Genomic DNA, 18433 nt, shown 5'->3' on the forward strand with positions numbered 1-18433 from the left:
CTGAACTGAAACAATATCCACAAGAAAGTAAATCGAGTCATCTTTGTTAGTAAATTCTTGTCTAGACTTTTCCATTTCATATTGACAGTGGACGGTACCCCCCAACACCAAAAGTAATATACTGTATAAGGCACACCAGGAGGCCAGGCTCACCTCCCCTTCTCACACAGTTCATAATAGATTTGATGTCACGCAATTCAGTCAGTTTAATGTGAGGTCTTTTATCATAGTGTCTATTTAGATGTGGCCAGTGTTCTGAACACCATGTATATACTCATGGGTTGCCTAAACACAGAAAAAGGGGGCTCCAAAATTACACTCACCTTACACACTAAAGTCCCCAATAACCAAATAAAATGTTCAGTCCCACTCAGCCATACTATACAACAGGGAACCTGTCTGACCATGGGGTTTCTGCTGCCACTAGTTCCTTGACATGTCACTAAAAAAACACACAAACACAATACAAAGCTTACAGCCACAAAAATAACTTTAATGCAATAGTGATTTAGATGCCAGTAGCCGTGAGGCCATTTCAATGAACAGACTGTGAGAGCATATATTGCATAGGTTGTTGATAGAGGACAGTCCGGCATGAAGGCTGGGTAAAAACAGTAACCTATGACTTTATCAAATTCTGTGTCTCTTAGTACTAAAGTCCATTGTTATTTTCTGTTCATCTGACCATCTTCAAACAAGTCAGCATTTTCCTTGGACCTTTTCTTTAAAACATACAATCGCCCAACGTTAGTTTCATGATATTACAGAAAGTTGGTTTGTATGCATGCCAATGCCATGCCATGGAGGTTGTGAGAAAGCTGGTCACTGTGGCCATGTTAAAGGTACGCTGCAGTGCAGAAAATGTGCAGAGGCTTCCACAGACTTGTATAGAAATCCTCCTCCATTCAAATATGTTGCACTAATTTTAAATTCCACTGTCAGCCCACAAGCACATTTCTATGGTTTCTAAAAACATCAGAATCAATATTTATTTATTTCACATTTGTAGATTTATTTTGAGGTTTGCTAAAAATGTTATAAATAAGATCAAGTTGCTAGTTTGGCTTTGATATAAATAATGTAATAATACATAGTTCAAACAAACACTTCTCTCTCAAAACATTTAAATATTTTGGAATATTGCATTTACGAAACCATGTGTTGTGGTGCTCTTATTCATAAGCAAAGTTCTATACAGATTAGTTAAAGCCTTTTCCAAAGAAGAAGGGGGTGAGCAGAGGTTTGCCATAAAGACAGGTTTAGAAAAACAATCTCAGCCTCCCTGAGCAAAGTCACACCAATACTACATTTTAGATATTGAATAAAAACACTCAAAAGCTTGGCAAAACACACTACCCTCCTTGTTTGTGTTTGACACTCAGTACAAGTAGGAGCAGCAAAGCTCACCTTGCAGCTGCAGGCTTTAAGTACTCAATGCAAAGGCTAATATTGTATAATACACTACCCACCGCAGCTCACACATCTCTAAACACTCAAATCAAATATATTTCTTTACAGGTCAACAAAAGTCCTTGCTATTGCACAGAAATACAGGGTATTTTCAACAGATACATCTAATGACAAGGCAGGTTACATAGTGATATTTTGGTTTGGTTGACAGCATAAATGTTCATTGCGCTCAAAAGAAAAAACATAAACCAAAAGACCAACACTTGCTGCATCTCAAATTCAATTATTATGGAGACATTTGCACCTCCCTAGCATGAAGTGAGCATGCATCCAGGTTAAAAAAAAAAAAAGACAATCCCCTTTTGACTAGGCTCAGCTTCACCCCACAACAGCCTTTTCAGATGAAACATGAACCCTTCTTTTAACATCCTCAGTGCTGCAGTGCACAACATTCATAGAGGTGAACAAGTGCTAAATGAGCACAATATGATAGTATGATATTCAAGAGCACACTGACAATAAACAGACAGACCCAATATATAATTTTCTTGTAAAAACCTAAGACACAAAGAGTTTAGTATACAGTTTTTCTCTAAAAGGCAAGAAAATCAAATATTTTTGAAGAAGCTCAAGGTCAAATATTCACTTTAAAATGAGAGGCGGTTAACTTGCAGTGACCTCACAGGCATGATTGGAGAGAGGTAACCTGCCTTAAAACCCAATTATTAATGAGCTTCATCACTCAACTTTGACCACTGGCCTCTCAGTTACAAATAGTTAATTTGATGAAAACATGATAAAAGGAGAGAAGAAAGACAAAACATGATACTGATGGAAGTCTTCAACACATTCACCACTGATGAAATGCAACAATTTAAAGAGACAGACAACTGTAATTGATATTTAAATATTGCAAAACATATAAAACAGTTTTAAGTGTAAACATTAAATTGATGTCTGATGTCGTTTTTGCACATGGAGAAATTATATAAAATAAATCATGTCTGTCATAACTATAAATTGTTCTCATTAAAATGTAAAAACAACATACTAAATCTCAATTTTTATTATTACTGTAACAATAATGTATATGTTAACATTTGTTTTGTATAAGTGTTTTACTGTACTGTTATAAATAGCTATATGTGTAATATAATTCACACTTTGACTCCTCTGGCTTTGTCTTTACAAGGCAAAAACAATACTTCTGTCTCTGCCACATTCAGGCACGCACACACACACACGTTCACACACACACGTTCACACACACACGGTCACACACACACGGTCACACACACACGGTCACACACACACGGTCACACACACAAGCTGCCACAGTCACACAAGGGTCACCAGGAGGCTCTATGTGCGATTGAGGGTCTGGAAGATTCTGGATATTTGGAGCATGACAGGGCCAGTCTCAGGATCGTTCATCCACTGGGTGCTGTTCAGAGGATTCTCTAACATATCTTCAAATGCTGCACACAAACACAAAATATACTGCTAAGAAATATATTTAACAAAGCCATGAATATAAAGAAAATTTGTAAACTAATTTCAAATATGTACATTTAAAGTACTCCAGCCCAAAGCAGTTTTCCTCAAAGGGAAAAAAAAGTGATTCAGTTCCAATGAACAATGTGTGGTTTGGTTTGTCTGATTCCCCCATGCACTGATGTAGGATGACAGTTGCCAAAACTGACCTGTCAGCACATAGAACTTGTAGTTCACAGGTCTTAGGTCATATGTTATAAGACAGTGAGAACAGAAACCAAACTACAACAATAATTTAACAAAGTATATTTTTTGCATTTTTGTCCTGTCAAAATGAAAATGAAAAATGCTACAGGCCAGAAAAAGGGTGATTTCTTACATTTTACAGAAGGAGAGCTGTATCTGTGCCAGTAGATTAAATATATGATCTTTTCCACTAAATCTGATTAGACTGTACCTAGCAGAGTCTTAGGATTGGTTAGACCCAGTTGTACCACTGGATTCTCCAGGATGGCTTGGAACAGTGGGCTGTTTGTGTCAATGCCTTTGTCTAGATCTTCTGGAGAAGGTTTCCTGTCTCCCAGCAGCCACTCACACTGCAGGGTAGAAGAGCACGATGAGCAGCCAAATTCCTTTATGTTTTTGAACATGCATTGACAGCTTATGAAGGGCAGGAAATTAATGAATCTTACTTAAATCTGATACAGTAAGTCCAGTACTATCGAGCTTTGAATTGCTGTAACATCAATATTATCAATGGCCCAAACATTTCCTTAGTTGCAAAAAAATGAAGCTTTCAAAACATTAGAAATTACAATAGAATCATTAAGTCAAGTCAATTTTGTTTAAATAGCCCAAGATCACTAATTTGCCTGAAAGTGCAATAAATATACTGCTGTTGAGCCTGGTAGGCTGGGAAAGAGTTATTTCTCAAATGTGGTGCTGCTGTATTTTACTGTATTAATTCTGCTTGCAAATACTTCTATCTTAGATGAGCAAACGTACCGCAGCGTCCTGTTGGTTGTTGTTCACTCTTAAAGCATCAATCACTTCCTTTTCATCAAAGCCCATTTCCATCAATGCAATTACAGCCTGTAAAAACAAAGAAAAAGATTTTACACTCAGTTTAAGAACTCAGTCTAATCACACTTGCACACATACACACTCAAGTGTCTAATTTGTGTACAGTTAAAGAAATAGCTGGGTTCAATTGTTACAAACAGTCAGATGGCAACTATGTTAGATAAATTAAGCACAGTGGAAGTGCTCCATTTTAATCACTTTTCTAATTTTGGAGTTACTGTGGAGCAGTGTTCTTAGGAAAAACTAATGTACATTAAGCTCTACAATTAGGGGAGTAAGAGGTCTGTTAACACAATTACAGTGGTATAAAAACTTAAGCAACAATAGCTAAAGCCAGTAACACTTCATATTGATGAGTGCACATTTCAGTATTTTCTGTCTATAACAGGGTGCCTCTATTCAATAACTTCCAGTCTTTTATACCATTCATAAGATGACACATTCACTGGCTGCAGTTCATTTTAATTTAATAGTTAATTTAATTAATAAGTTTTATCTGATAAAAAGAATCCACGTTTTTTGACGTAAAATTGGCGTCTCACATCTGCTATGTAGGATGTGTGGAGATAAATGGAAACTTCCTAGAAAATAACAGGATAATAGAAAAAAGTGCATAAAGGCAGATAATGTTGGAAAAATAGTAATATGCCCTCAATCTAGCAGGAGTGAGCTCTGAGATGAGATGGTAAAAGTAAATAAAGTAAGTCACCCACTCTTGAGTCTGGTCTGAACTCCCGTTTCCTACGGATCCTCTTGAAGATGTCCGTGAGCTCGTCCTGTCTGCTGCTGTCTTCGGTGCTTGACTGGCTGGAGAGGCTGCGGAGGAGGTTAGGACCAGATGCTGCGGCAGAGGCAGAGGCAGAGGCAGAGGCAGAGGCAGAGGCAGAGGCAGAGGCGCCTGGTGTGGCCGCTGCTGTGGCTCCTGCCTCCCCAGAAGAGTCCTGGCCCGGTAGTGGCGTGTCTACAGAGGGATCATCTACATGCTCTATAAGCCACTCCATTGCCTGAGTCACAGACATGCTACAAGAAGAAAGGATACAATGGAAAAAATTTCCTAGAATGAATGAAAATAATGCCAGGCCAAACAACACGGCCAACAAACTTGTGAAAGTTTTGAATGAATGTACATCAAAACAAATCATCTGGGCATGTTTTAAATAGTGTCACTTATTATCAGTTATGACTGAAATACTACTAAACCACAGAACACTTACTGGTTTAATCTAAGCGCTTTGATGGCTCTGCTCTCAGGGAAACCCATCTCAGTAAGCTGCTGAAGGGCTGTTTCATCCACCCGATCCTCTTCATCCTCGTCCAACATTGCTACAAGACAAAGTAATGTGAAGATCAGAGAACTAAAACTAAGGGATGGGCAATACTCATGAAATGTCTACTATAATAATCATCAGCCTTTATTTTTTACAACAATACATATTGAAATATGGCTGAGATATGTAAAACAAACTTTAAATGAGGTACACAGCATTGAGTGTAATGGTAAAAACAAAAATTGTACAGTGGTGTGCACTGACGCTTCACAGGGGTCTTAATGTATAGAGTTTCATTTTATCTGCATATCTGAGTTGGCAAATTTAGGGTGCTCAGGTTCCCAGTTATATGAGTTGGCTCTACAGTACTGGATGAACCCCACACCTTGCATATTGTGTGACGAAGTTGGCCCTAACGTTTCATAAAATAAGAAGTATAGAGCATTAATGGATATTAATGCCTATTATTGAAGTTTTGCAGTTTAAACAACACTATTCTCTTTCTCTTTCAGTGTCAGAAATGTATTTTATCTGTGTTACATGTCAAACAGTGCTTTTATTATTCCAACTTTCCCAACGCTTATTAAGACATAGATGTGGAAATGGGTTTACAAAATTTAGCATTTTACCATTGGCCTTTTTGAAAAGTTCAACAGCATCAGGGTTCAAGGCAAGAAGCTTCTGGGCAACTTCAATGAGAGAAACCAGGATTTTTCTAAGCTCTGTCTGAAACTAAAACAACACACATGTTAAAAAAAAAAAAAAAAAAATCAATACTATCTTTGACTCTGCAGTTCAAACACTGTGCAAAATTCCTATTCACAAAACATTTTTATCACTTCTCTGAATTTTAAAACACCCTGTCATCTTTAGCCAGATGTGTAAGAATCATACATCTCTGATGTTGTGCTGGGTGACAGTGCGGTCGGTGTGGCGTGTGGACAGGTTGGCAGTGGCTTTCAGGATAGCCTCTTTGTCTGGAGCTTTGTTATCTTGTTTCTTCTATGACAACCAGCATATGCAACAAAGAAAGTAAATAAATGTGAAATAGGACAGCATTTATATGCAAGTTGTGCAGAATATGAAGGCTTGATGAAAGTTTTTGCTTTTTTATAAAAAAGTTGATTGATCCTACTTTTTCATCTGAACTAACATCTGCCATCTTTGGAAGTGTTGGTGGCGGTCTCTTCTTTAAGAGCAGCAAAACATCTGTAACATGTATGAAACATGCTCAGTTCATGAAAAATAGTATATGGCTGTTTTGTCATAATGACAAAACTTGTCAAATAGGGTGTTACATACCTTTATCTTTGAGATTTTCATCAGCAACAGTTTTAGTGTCTGTGAGGACTCTTTCTGTAGCAGCATGTATAAGTTTATGGTGGGTAAGTGTTTTGGGGTCTTCTAGACTTCCATGTACATACTATAAAACAAGCACAACATAAAGCAGCTCAGAAAAGTATAGAGAACAGCGGGGCTCTAACTACTACTTATTTTATATTAGCATTTAATGGAGCAATTATTTATCTCATTAGTCCTTTAGTCTATAAACAGTCATAGTTTCAGAGGTCCCAACTGACATCTACAAACTGTCTTGTTTTTTCAGACCAACAGCCCAAATTCTACAACTATTTAATTTAAACTATGAAGCAGCTAATTTGAACATTAAAGAGGGTAGAACCAGGATGTGTGTAATATTTTCACTTAATAACTTAATATATCAGACTTGCTGTGGAATGATTTTCTGTTAATCACGTATATCTTAGAGATTCACTGATATACTGAAAGAAAATAAATCTGTAACAAGTTTGATAATTGCAATGTATGTATTTGCTGCGTTTCCCTGATATACATGTAATAGAAACAAAAATGCAGCTAATGATTAGTTTTGATATTGACTAGTAACCCACTTATTTTCTCAATTAATCAAATAACTGTTTACTCAAAATGTTGCAAAATATTCCAAAATGTCCCTCCCATTTTCTAAGGGTCCAAGGCAGCTGCATCAAATGTCTTGTTCTGTCAGAACAGAACTAATATTCAAATTTCAATGACATAAATCAAAAGCAGAAATCCTTAATACTGTCCATTTCTCATATTTTGCTTGACAATTAATGTAATTAATAAATTATTCAAACACTCATTAATTATTAATCAGTTTCATATTCATTGCAGCAAAATTCATTATATTCTCGTCAGACAAAACCTGGGAAATTGTGACAAGTGTTTTTCTTTTTATAATGTATTATAGGCTAATCTTTTAATTTGAAGAATATTGGTAACAAGTCGTTGAAGCAACCAGTTGTTTAAGAACTAATATCTGATCATAAAAGCCTTAAAGATGATAATAAACATTTACTTTCATTACGATTGTGCCCATGTGTTGATGTTGCACAAACTATGCCACTGTAGCTATGAATTTCACCGTGTTGTCCTGAGAAAACGAATCTACAGCACGACTTAAGCTTATGTAGAGGCCATAGAAGGAGAAGAGATGAGCGGTGTAATAATAGACCACCTGAATTGCAGCATGCCTCTCAGAGAAGGGGCAGACACGGGCTGTTAGCTAGCTAGCTTAAAAGGGGCAGCCAACCTGCTTAACGCTAATTATAAATAGCAAAGTCTACCCAGTTTCTATAAATACAAGGCCAGTGACACTGACAGTTTACAGCGAGGGCATGGTAGACTCCGAACACTAGGCAGAGGAGTGACGGGACAAAAAAGCAACAAGGAAGACACAAACAACCCCAAAACCTACATGTTTCAAGCACTTCTCTTTCAGTTTCTCGACAGTGGTGTCTTCCGTGACCTCCTCCAACCACTCCGTGCCGTCCATGGTGCAGATGTGTATTTTCAACACTTTCCCGGCAAATATCTTCTCCTCCTGGACGAACATAGCTGCAGTCTTCAGAGTAAGGAGGACCAGTCCAGTGACGTTAGCTAGCAGCAGTTGCTATGTGCTCCTGGCAAGCTAGCGTGCTAACGTTAGCACCCAGCTAGCCGTCGTTCTGTAAATCCGCCGACAAGAGAGAAGCAGTGTGCACCGATTAGCTAAGACTCATTTTCGGTTTCCTTTGTCGGGTTTCGGAACAGTGTCAATCGTCCAGAGTGTTCTGTGCTCGTCAAGTAATGTATTTTTTCTTGTTAACACACAAGCAGCCAGCCATCGGGTACCCTATTTTTACTGTAATGTTTGAACGTTGAACTTCAACTGTGCCACTGCAGGTGCATCATGGGAATCGTAGTTATTTTTTTATCACCTCATACACCAAACATGACGAGAAAACGTGGTTTTACTGTGGATCTACACAAATCTTGTGTTTATTTAGCTTCTTGTACTCAATAAGATTTCCTGAATAAATAAAGATGAACTAATACAAAAATTAATAATAAATCGTCTATTTACATCGAAAGTGATTTTGTCTACACATGGCAGAAAAAATAACTGCCTACAGGTATAGTGTAAGTGGTTTTCTCTGTAAAATTTGAGATAAAACGATTAGTACTACAGATTCAGCAAATGCTACGTTAATCGTTTAACGCCATTTTAACCAAAAAATATTAACAAAATATACTTCCACATTCTCAAATGTGGGAATTTGCTGCTTTTTATGGTCTTAACATAAAGTAACTAGAATATATTTGGCGTCCCAAGGCTTGAAAACACAGTATAAACTCAAGGCTCAAAGTCTACTGCAGCACATAGGCTAATAGCAAGTTTATTGTTTTTTATTTGTTTTGTTCTTAACCTGCCACGCAAAAACGTACTTATGTTTTTATCTTATTTATTTCCACAGTACACACAGGTAAAAGATGCACTTGAACGTTAATTTTAAGTAAAGGAATTGTGACATTTATGCATAATATTTTGCACCACTAGATGGAGACATGCTAAACAAAATGATTGAAGTGCTACAGCATATAGAGACAGCAGTCACATTTAATCTTGATACATATTCAGTTTTGTCCAGAGCTGTCGTTGGCTTATGCTTATACTGTAATTATCGCACAGAATCTGTAAATGTTTAACAAATCCTTAGTTAAAGATCTATCTAGAAGATAATGCTGCTCTTGTTAAACTATCAGCTTTATCATAATTTAAAGAAAAAGTTTTTGTAAGTACAAGACACACAAGTGCCCTTTATTTTATCAAGAAACATTTTTACAGATTGAAAATGAAAAGAGAAAATACATTTCTTGCAAATTATAGCTTTATAGGATCAATCATTTTACAGATATTACAATTTTACTACATTCTAATATGTTTAAATTATAACATTTTGCAAACCATAGCAGGGAGCGTCTCACACAGCATGTGACAATGTACTTAACATTTTTTCCATTCTGCCAAACAGTAAAACATTAAGAACATTTTATAACATACACGAATGGTTGCCTCAGTGACTTCTGGTGTTACAGAACAGTAAATAAATAATTTATAAAATATGTATTCATTTTTTATGAGACATGTTTTACCTAACAATATAATGTATCTATATAGGTCAAATTTATTCATTAAATGACAATGAAATACAAAATATATATCCTGTTCTGGCGTTTAAGAGGCTGCTGACTTGTTTAGAGACCTATCAAAACAGCATGCTTAAGACATCAGATTTCTTAAACAAAATCTTGCTTACAAGGGAAATGCATAACATATTTACAAAAGGAAAAACAGCCATAGGCTCAAACTATTAGGAGGGAGAGGGGAAATACAGTTTCCTTTTCCCTCTGGACAACAGCATAGACTGTGGCCAACAGGCCAGTTCTCCAACATCACAGGACTAAGATACTCAAGCCTGTTGTAACTGCCAATCTCCAAGATGGCTGTATACTGTACAAGTCATTACATCTCCACCACATCTTTACACAAGAATGTAATCAATTGTAGAGGTACAACATAATGTTGCGTGATTGATTGAAGAAATATACACAACTCTAGAAAGTGTAACTAATAATTGCAAGATATTTTTTTTTAAAAATGGGGGGAAACCTGTGAAAGAAAATTAAGGACACATGTTCTTTTAACATTCACAATTTGTTTATTACCAACTGATTGAACTATTTCCCACACTTACAACAAACTTAAAATGTACTCTATAAAATGCCCTTTAATCACAATTTTCTTTATAAACAATACTATACAAAAATAAAAAAATATAACCACAAATTATGAAATCATATGAAAAAAGGAAAGACTACAGGTCCTTAAAAAAATAAATACCCAGTGTGTATGGTGACTTCATGCGGTAAAGGAAAAGTCTCTCTAAAAGACTTATGTGTCATGTGTATAGCCAAGCACCAGGGATCCCCAAAATTTCTCTAAGCAGGCAATGCATATAAATAAGACATTAATAAATTAAAAAAATGGGTGAAACAGAGAAATTGCTGTTAGTATAAAAAGGATATAAAAGTCCTATTAAATCTTGTTTACAGCTTTGCCAGTTTTCTTTTCCCCCCAGAGTGCCTTTTTATAATATGTGTGCATATGTATATATATATATATATATATATACATATACATACATATATATACATACACACATACACACACACACACACACACACACACACACACCACACACACACAGCAGCTTCTGTTAAGATACAACAATTTTATTTGAACTGTTCAGGTATATGTCCTATCTGAGACTGCATGCTTGTTGGTGGACTTGAAATGCCCTCGGACCAGTCAGACATGTTGGAATGAGGAGATGAGCTTGACCACTGATCAGGAGAGCCGGGGGAGGGTGTCAGAAATGGGTGGTCAGAAACTTGGACCTGATGGTTTGGGGTGTTGTCCATGGGGCCTGAATAACTGTGCTGGGAGGGTGGCGTGAGGAACTGGGTGCTAGGCATGGACTGGTTGATGGAGGAGGGCATAATTTGGGTCTCCTGTGGCAGGATTGTGTGGATGGGCATGCTGGAGTTGCCTGTGCCCTGCTGGAGCTCTGGGGAACTGAGCTCACCGCTGATAAAGTTCTGGTTGTTGGTTGTGCTTGAGTTCTGGTGCTGCAGCTGGATGCTCTGTTGCTGCTGCTGTTGTTGAAGCTGCTGCAGATTCTGAATCTGCTGCATCTGTTGTGCCTGCTGCTGCATGATGTGGGGCTGTGGGCCCAGTCTAGTGCTCTGAATACCCTGGTAGGTCATCATCTGAGACAGGCTGGTGGTGGGGTGGCTGTGGAGGGGGGTCATCATCCCATGCTGCCCTCCCTGGTGCAAACCTCCCTGACCACCAGGAGCCCCTCTCATGGGGTTGAACTGGCCTGGCTGGCTCATGCTGCCATGAATCCTGGAAAGCCAATCACACTGGCCATTCATGGCACTCTGGCTGCTGGAGCCAGACACAGGCAGATGGGTAAGACGTGGAGGCAGTGGGTCAAACTGCATTCGAGCTAGCTCCTGCTTGTTCGGCATCACCATGTGATTTACAGCCAGGTGTGGGTCAGACATACCCTGCAGATGGTTCAGGGATACAGATGGTGACTGCTGGAAAGGTGATGTCATCATGGGTGGTGAGGCCACATCAGAGACATAGCCGTGTGGAGACTCCAGTGAGTCAACTGGTGACAGAACAGCGGAGCTGTCAAGGAGGTTCCCAGACTTCCCATCCTGTGAATTCTTCTTTTTCACCTTCATGTCTTTGCCCTCCTTGCAGCCAATGCCCTTGGAGCTGGGTTTGCGTGCCTTTTTGCCTTGGCCTTGACCTTGAGGCTGGGGCTGCTTCATGCTGCCCAGGTAGCCATTAGGTGAGCAAAGTGGTGGTGACATTGTGGTACTGAGTGACCCTCCATGCATGGGAGGACTTCGTACCAGGTTGTATTCATCCATCAGTCGCACAATGTCATGATGCATTCTCTCCTGTGCAATATCTCTGGGTAGCCTGTCCATGTGGTCTGTTATTTCTCTGTTAGAGAAGTGGTCCAGTAAGACCTTGGCAGTTTCGTAGCTTCCTTCCCTGGCAGCTAAGAATAGCGGGGTTTCCTCCTAAGGCAGACAGAAAGGAGACAACACATTAAGGGACTCACAGATGCACAAGGAATGTTGTTTCAGAAAGATGCTTCCCTATTGTTTTACAGTACAAAGTGGAAAAAAGAGACATTATTTTTTATACCTTGTTGTTTTGCATGTCCTTGTTAGCTCCATTTTTGAGAAGCACAATGGCGGCCTCTATGTTATTTACTGCTGCTGCCCAGTGTAGGGCTGATTTACCTGAGGAGACAAAAACAGGGTTGTTAGTATCGATTTAATGCATCTCAGGCTCTCCAACAAATGCTTTATTCAGCACTGAAGTGTGATTTTTAGTTAAGTTAAAACAGAAAACGCAAGAGAGCCAATTTACCAGAATCATCGATTGCATTGACGTCTGCATGACAGTTAATGAGGTCCACAACCATGCCCTCTGCTGCCAGCCTGGCAGCCAAGATCAGGGGTGTAGTGCCATCATGCATGCGGGCATCGAGGTCTGTGGCACGGTTTCTTATTAGAATCTATGGGCACAGACAATAAATTACTCTTTTTAACAAATACACAGTTTAATTTATAATTTACTTTTAACTAATTCTAATTTCTGCTTATTCTGTTCTACAGCAGTTTACAGATTATTTGATGGTATGAATGGACACGTCAGTAGCACATAAAATAGTTTGTTTTGTCTGACTAGCAATCTCAAATTAAATGAACAGAAAGAAACAAAGGAGCTAATCCTCTAAGATGGAAACACCTAATGGTTGGCACTTGATAAAATACTAATTGACTAATAACTTTTTAATTATAGCACTAATACTTAAATTATGCCACCTAATGAAATTAAGAAATACATGTGCCATATGAGAACCTACCTGGAACACCCCCTGGGCATCAGCTGCCACAGCAGCATGCAAAGGTGTCCTGCCCATGTTGTCCTGGATATTGGCATCAGCACTGGCCTCCAGCAAGCGTTTGGCAGCGTCAGAGCGAGCGTAGCGGGCAGCCAGGTGAAGTGCGGTTTCACCTGTACGGTCAGTCTGGTTGTGAAGGTTAGCACCCTGGTAGATAAAGTCATTGATAACATTGGCTGAGGCATCCTCCTCTTCCTCACTGTTGCCTGTTTCTAAACCTCCCCCACTGCAGGATGCAATCATCAGGGGGGTGAATCCATCTGGACAGAGAGGGGAGAAAGTGGACATATTCTTTGGTATATGAAAGAAGGCACTTGTAGATAGAGTGTGCAGTCAGCACAAACCCTGGAACTGATATAAAAAGAGAGAAGCCTGCACTTCAAAGCACCAAACAGATCAAAACAAGGCAACAAACAAATCGAATGTGGATTTGACACTTTTGCTCTGGTTGAATCATCACAGCTTTTTCTTTTCAATAATGGATTCTGATCAAGGCCCTGGCACAGGAGAAGCTTCAGAAGGATAGTGAAGCTAGGGGGATAGAGGCCAGGGCCTGCTAAAGCTAGGCTGCTGCAAAAACGAAGCATTAATATCTAACTGTGAGAGGCAGCTCAGTCAGTCGACTTGGATAGGTTTTCTCCTCTTCAAAAGGATAGCAAGCCCCAGATTTGGCAGATTTGGTCGATTCAAGTGCATCGATCCGTAACGGGGGAAAAAGTGTGCTCTCAAGTTGTTAACCCTTTTACTTTGATTTTTCATAGCTTTTCTTCAGGGAATTTGGCACTTACTACAAAATTGTGTTTTTGCATTTGATGCCTTCATTGTAATGTAGAACAGAAAAAAACAGAAGCCTGTTACTGGTCAAATGATTAATCTGATCAGGTATGAGTGTTTTCCCCCAGGCACTTGGCTTCCAGCCGCCTGCTTTGAAGAAGATCCTTTACCCTGAGGACATGGGGGTTTAGCAACTCCTACATGCACGACTGTTCGTACGCATGCACATGCACTCACACACACATGCGCACGCACGCACGCACACACACACACGCGCGTGCGCGCACGCGCACACAGAGGTCTCATTATAATTGTGAGGACACTCAGTGACAGAATACATTCCTTAACCTCATACCCTAGCCATCACAACTAAACCCCAGCCTTTGCCCTAACCTGAACCTAATTCTAACCTTAAATCTAAAACCAATCCTAACCCTTGAACTGCCCTTTGGTTGTGAGAGGAATAGCCAAAATGTCCTCACAACAATGGCATCATTCTGAAACATGTCCACACAACTTTAGAAGGAAGTGGATAGAGTTGCAAACACTGAAATTTGAAATTTGAAATGTTTGGTCAGAAAATGTGTGAATCAAGCGAGACACACACATTGCGAGAAATAAAATAGTTTTTAGTGTGTAACCTTAGTGTGTGAGAAATCATTATGTACATGTTATATTTTACAGAACATAAGTTGTTGGAAGTTCTGCTAAAAAGGTTTTTTTTCTCTACAGATTGTTTTATTTGAATAAAAAGGAAAAACACAAAGAATGATTTTTGTGTATCAGAAATTATTACTGGTATATTATAGATGTTCTATTTTAAACCTTATCATCTTCAGGTCAGAATTTTTTCCAAAAATGATTCTATTCATATTATTACACACAATTACACCTGATTCTTTGGAGTCTTTGGAAAATCTTGGAATATTTACTGTTATTTAAAAGGAAAAAAAAAACTAAACTAAAATTAGGTCCACAACCACAGGCACAGAACTGCCTTTAACTTCTATAATTTGTAAGTAGGTAACCCACCTGGGCCCCGGACATTGACATCCATGCAGTCATTCTCAATTTCGCCCTGTGGGGGTGTGGGAGCAATGGAAGGGATGCGGAGGTCAGCGGCATCCAGATGCTGCTGCGTCCATCGACGGTGGTCCGTCTGGTCATCCACCTCCAGCGCAGCCTGCTCATCAAACTGCTAAAGCATGCATGTTCAAACATCAAATCACAATATGACAAAAAAACATTTAAAGTGAAGCTTAAATAGATAATAAAATTATTCAAAAACAGTTGGAAAAATTATTGTGCTCAGCGTAAAAAACAATCCTACATTCTTAAAAGTTCTGTTGGTGTGAAATGTTTCGGTTTTCTCACCCTGAAGCGTTTAGCATCCGAAGGCTTGTCTTCTTCCCATTCATTCTGTATGTCATCCATGAGTGAAATGTCCGAGGTGTTTTTCAGTGGCCTGCGATGAAGCAGAAAACCCAGTAAAAATCTAAACTGCTTCCATTTCATGTAAACCTCTCACCAAACAAAAGCATTGATTAAACCCATACCCCACCCCACTGCTCCAGTCAATTAATGCAGACCGAAATCTGCTATATCATTATCATTAATGATCCAGGGAAAAAAAACCTTTCCCAAATTTGCCTGATCACCAGTTATACCCATTTTGTCTTCAGTTCTAGCCTTTTACCTGACCCGCAAAGAAACAGGTACAAAGACACAGAGCACCGCTGGTGAATAAACGGAAACTTACTTTAATCCCACTGAATCCTCTCCGACAGGCTCACGTCTCTTCTTCTTGCTGGTTTCTGTGGTTTTGAAGCCTTCGGGGAGCCAGAGGCGCCCATGCTCATGCCGCCGCTTTCGGGCAGCCACCATCCCCACTCCGAGGAAGGCCAGTATCCCTACGCCGCCCAAGACCAAGTAGATTGGGTATAGCTCCTGTGGATGTTTGGCATCCACATCGCCTGACAGCAAAACAGACAACATGCTCAAGACGGGCTGAGGAACAGACGTAAATCAAGAGGACAGACCAGGACACCCAGGATCAGCCCGAGCGTCGGAGCAGGGCTCAGCTAGTCTGGCTCTTCTTCACTCCCACTCCAAAACACACCGCAACCAGCAGCAAGTGCTAGAAACTGCCTGACGATCCTCAACGTTTGTAAAGCTAGCTTGTACTATCTATTCAGTAATAATCGGAATTGGTAGCCACTTTTCATCAAAAAAAAAAAAAAAAAGTGGGATGGGGCATGATAAGAAAAGAAAAAGGGGAAAAAAGAACACCAGCACCTCCTCTCTCCCTTTTCAACCCAGGGTACCAAGAGACAACTTTACCATTTCTTCTTTAAGAGAAAAAAAAGAGGGGGATTAATGAACTTCAAATTACTGCACGCGCTTTAAGCTGTAAAGACCAAGGATTTATTAGGATTTTCGAGATAACAAAGACTCACAACTTCTAGCACACTCCCGATCAATTTTTCCCCTTCTCTTTTTTTTTTCCACTAACGATTTTGAAATGATAAACTCCCCCAACCTAAACCCTTAGAGATGCATTAAGTCCCGGTATTACATTCAGCGAGGTGAAGGTTGCAGCAGCCCCTCACACTGTGAGATGAAGTGCGTGTGCGTACGTTATCTGTGGATGTATATGTGTACATGTCTGAGAAAGACAGAGACACTGATGGTGAGTGTTATATTGTGTGAGTAGGGGGCTGGATAAGTTGATTTGCAGCAATTAACCAGTTTGGAGCCTGAAGCCAGTGGATTTAGACACAGAGGGGAGGATTGATTGTTTAGGCCATGAGATTCACAATTGCATTTGTTCACTACTGCATAACAAATACACAATCAAAGGGTGCTAGGGTTAGGACCTGACCAAAGGGCGCGGCGGATACTTTTAATTTGAGTGTGGGCTTGAAAGAACGTGTGTCTTATTCACTTAGACATGTATGTGGAGCCACGAAAGCAAACACCTAAAGAACCATAACAGTGGTTTTACATGTTTTAGGTTTACTGCACATCACATCTATTTTACACCATAACTAGCTGTGCACTACATATATTTTTTACTTTAGTTGCTTCCAAAATAAAAAAATCAAACAACAATTTATTAGTCTGTCTCTCAATAGTTTGTGATTTCACTTTCTCTCTGTGACTCTCAGCCCCAAGTCCATATGTTCCTAGTGAAAATGTCAAATTCCTGAAAATAGGATATGATATCATTTTGAGATAAGGTAACATGATTTTCTTAAACAGGTGAACAAAAACATAAGTAATGCATTTGTAGTGCAGTTGTTAAGGACTAGTTTCAGTCACAGATTAATCCACATTTTCTGCTCTAGTTAGCAGTTCCAGCAGGTTTTGGTCTTTTCTTGGGATTTTTTGACATTGAGGAAAATATAGATCACTAATGAATTGCAGAATGATGTGAAAAGTCTACATTTCAGCCTACATTTCATTACCAGTCCTCACCTTCACCATAATGAATAGTTTCTGGAGTCTGTTGATTGATTTTTAGAAATGAATAGAACCCAATGGATGTCTAGAATTGAAGTTAAAACCTGCAAAGACACTACACCATCTTCCTTTGGCTCCCTCAGAAAAATCCATACTAGTTTCTAATCTATGCTGTGGTGTAAAGAAGACAGACATTTTCTTTAACCCATTTAGACTCCTCTAATATATACTCACTAAAAACAGCTTCGATGGTGTATGGAACATCCAATTTGCCGCTGGAGGCCAAAGCCCCGAGGAAGGCTGCAGCATCATTGGTGTTCTGGAAACACTCCGTGGACTGCTGGAAGCACTGACGGTTGTCCACCTCCAAGTGGACAACTGATCTAAAGAGGGAGAAAAGACAGCACACCCACAGGGTACGTTACATACATGAAATATGTGGTCTATCTTAAAACTGCACCAAAGAGTTGAGGAAAGAAAGACTTGAATATTCTTCCTAACCCTTTAATTTGCAGTTGATCCAGTTCTCTCCTTATCCTCCTGCCCCCGCCTGCCACATCATACAGGCTCCTCTTCACCACTTTCAGCACCTTTCCAGTAACTTCTGACCATGAGTCCACCGAGCGCTTGACGTTGTACTTTTTCAGCTCATGATCGTTCCCATAGTATGGGTATACCATTATCTCCCCTTTGTTGTCTTTACTGAATATCACATTGGTTCGAAGGACACGGCTCAGCTCACGAAGGAAGCCAAAGGAGTTGTTGAGGAGCTGCTCGGGGGTGATGTGGACCACCAGAACCAATTTTCCTACTGCAAGCTTCTCAGGTACATTATTGGCACAGTCCAAGCCATCCCACTCGCATTCAGCATTGTTACAGCCCTGGTCACAGTGGCCATCAGCATAGTGGTCTTTGCAGTATTGGTCATACAAAGGGCTGAAGAAAAAAAAAAAAGCAAATGTTAGAGTCATAGTCATTTGTATGTCAAGTTCATTATGTTAAGGGTCTACTAACTGCAGGACACAACATTAGGTGGCCTGAAGTTTAATAAAAATAAAACAA

At 39.5% G+C, this 18433-nt stretch overlaps 2 protein-coding genes across 3 annotated transcripts in view; both read right to left on the bottom strand.

Moving 5' to 3' along the window:
• Positions 1-472: 472 nt before the first annotated feature.
• On the bottom strand, positions 473-8465 carry ubac1 (UBA domain containing 1). The gene is made up of 10 exons (XM_026322219.1): positions 8014-8465; positions 6558-6678; positions 6391-6464; positions 6150-6257; positions 5885-5987; positions 5202-5310; positions 4701-5007; positions 3910-3996; positions 3362-3500; positions 473-2888 (listed from the first exon to the last, which is right to left on the bottom strand). Exons 1-10 carry the CDS (start codon positions 8149-8151, stop codon positions 2773-2775), a joined length of 1302 nt encoding a protein of 433 aa, XP_026178004.1. The 5' UTR covers positions 8152-8465; the 3' UTR covers positions 473-2772.
• A 906-nt stretch (positions 8466-9371) lies between these two features.
• The window catches only part of notch1b (notch receptor 1b), a 38657-nt gene continuing 29595 nt past the window's right edge, over positions 9372-18433 (bottom strand). The window contains exons 26-34 of one of the 2 annotated variants that reach the window (XM_026320748.1): positions 17873-18307; positions 17606-17754; positions 15669-15882; positions 15284-15374; positions 14942-15104; positions 13097-13395; positions 12598-12745; positions 12370-12467; positions 9372-12242 (exon numbers count right to left, since the gene is read on the bottom strand). In XM_026320748.1, coding sequence (XP_026176533.1) covers positions 10872-12242; positions 12370-12467; positions 12598-12745; positions 13097-13395; positions 14942-15104; positions 15284-15374; positions 15669-15882; positions 17606-17754; positions 17873-18307 — 2968 coding nt within the window. In that variant the 3' untranslated portion in view covers positions 9372-10871. Of the gene's footprint in view, positions 12243-12369; positions 12468-12597; positions 12746-13096; positions 13396-14941; positions 15108-15283; positions 15375-15668; positions 15883-17605; positions 17755-17872; positions 18308-18433 lie in introns of both variants that reach the window. The other variant, XM_026320747.1, reaches the window with a different exon arrangement.

This window comes from Mastacembelus armatus, chromosome 9, assembly GCF_900324485.2.
Source record: "Mastacembelus armatus chromosome 9, fMasArm1.2, whole genome shotgun sequence".
NCBI classification, from domain to species: domain Eukaryota; kingdom Metazoa; phylum Chordata; class Actinopteri; order Synbranchiformes; family Mastacembelidae; genus Mastacembelus; species Mastacembelus armatus.

What these genes read in the sequence shown, in the direction of transcription:
- ubac1 (XM_026322219.1), bottom strand. Translation starts at nt 8,151, where the DNA reads ATGTTCGTCCAGGAGGAGAAGATATTTGCCGGGAAAGTGTTGAAAATA. An exon ending in TGAAAATCTCAAAGATAAAG is followed by an intron (nt 6,465 to 6,557) that starts GTATGTAACACC and finishes TACATGTTACAG; the next exon opens with ATGTTTTGCTGCTCTTAAAG. An exon ending in CCCAGCACAACATCAGAGAT is followed by an intron (nt 5,988 to 6,149) that starts GTATGATTCTTA and finishes GTGTTGTTTTAG; the next exon opens with TTTCAGACAGAGCTTAGAAA.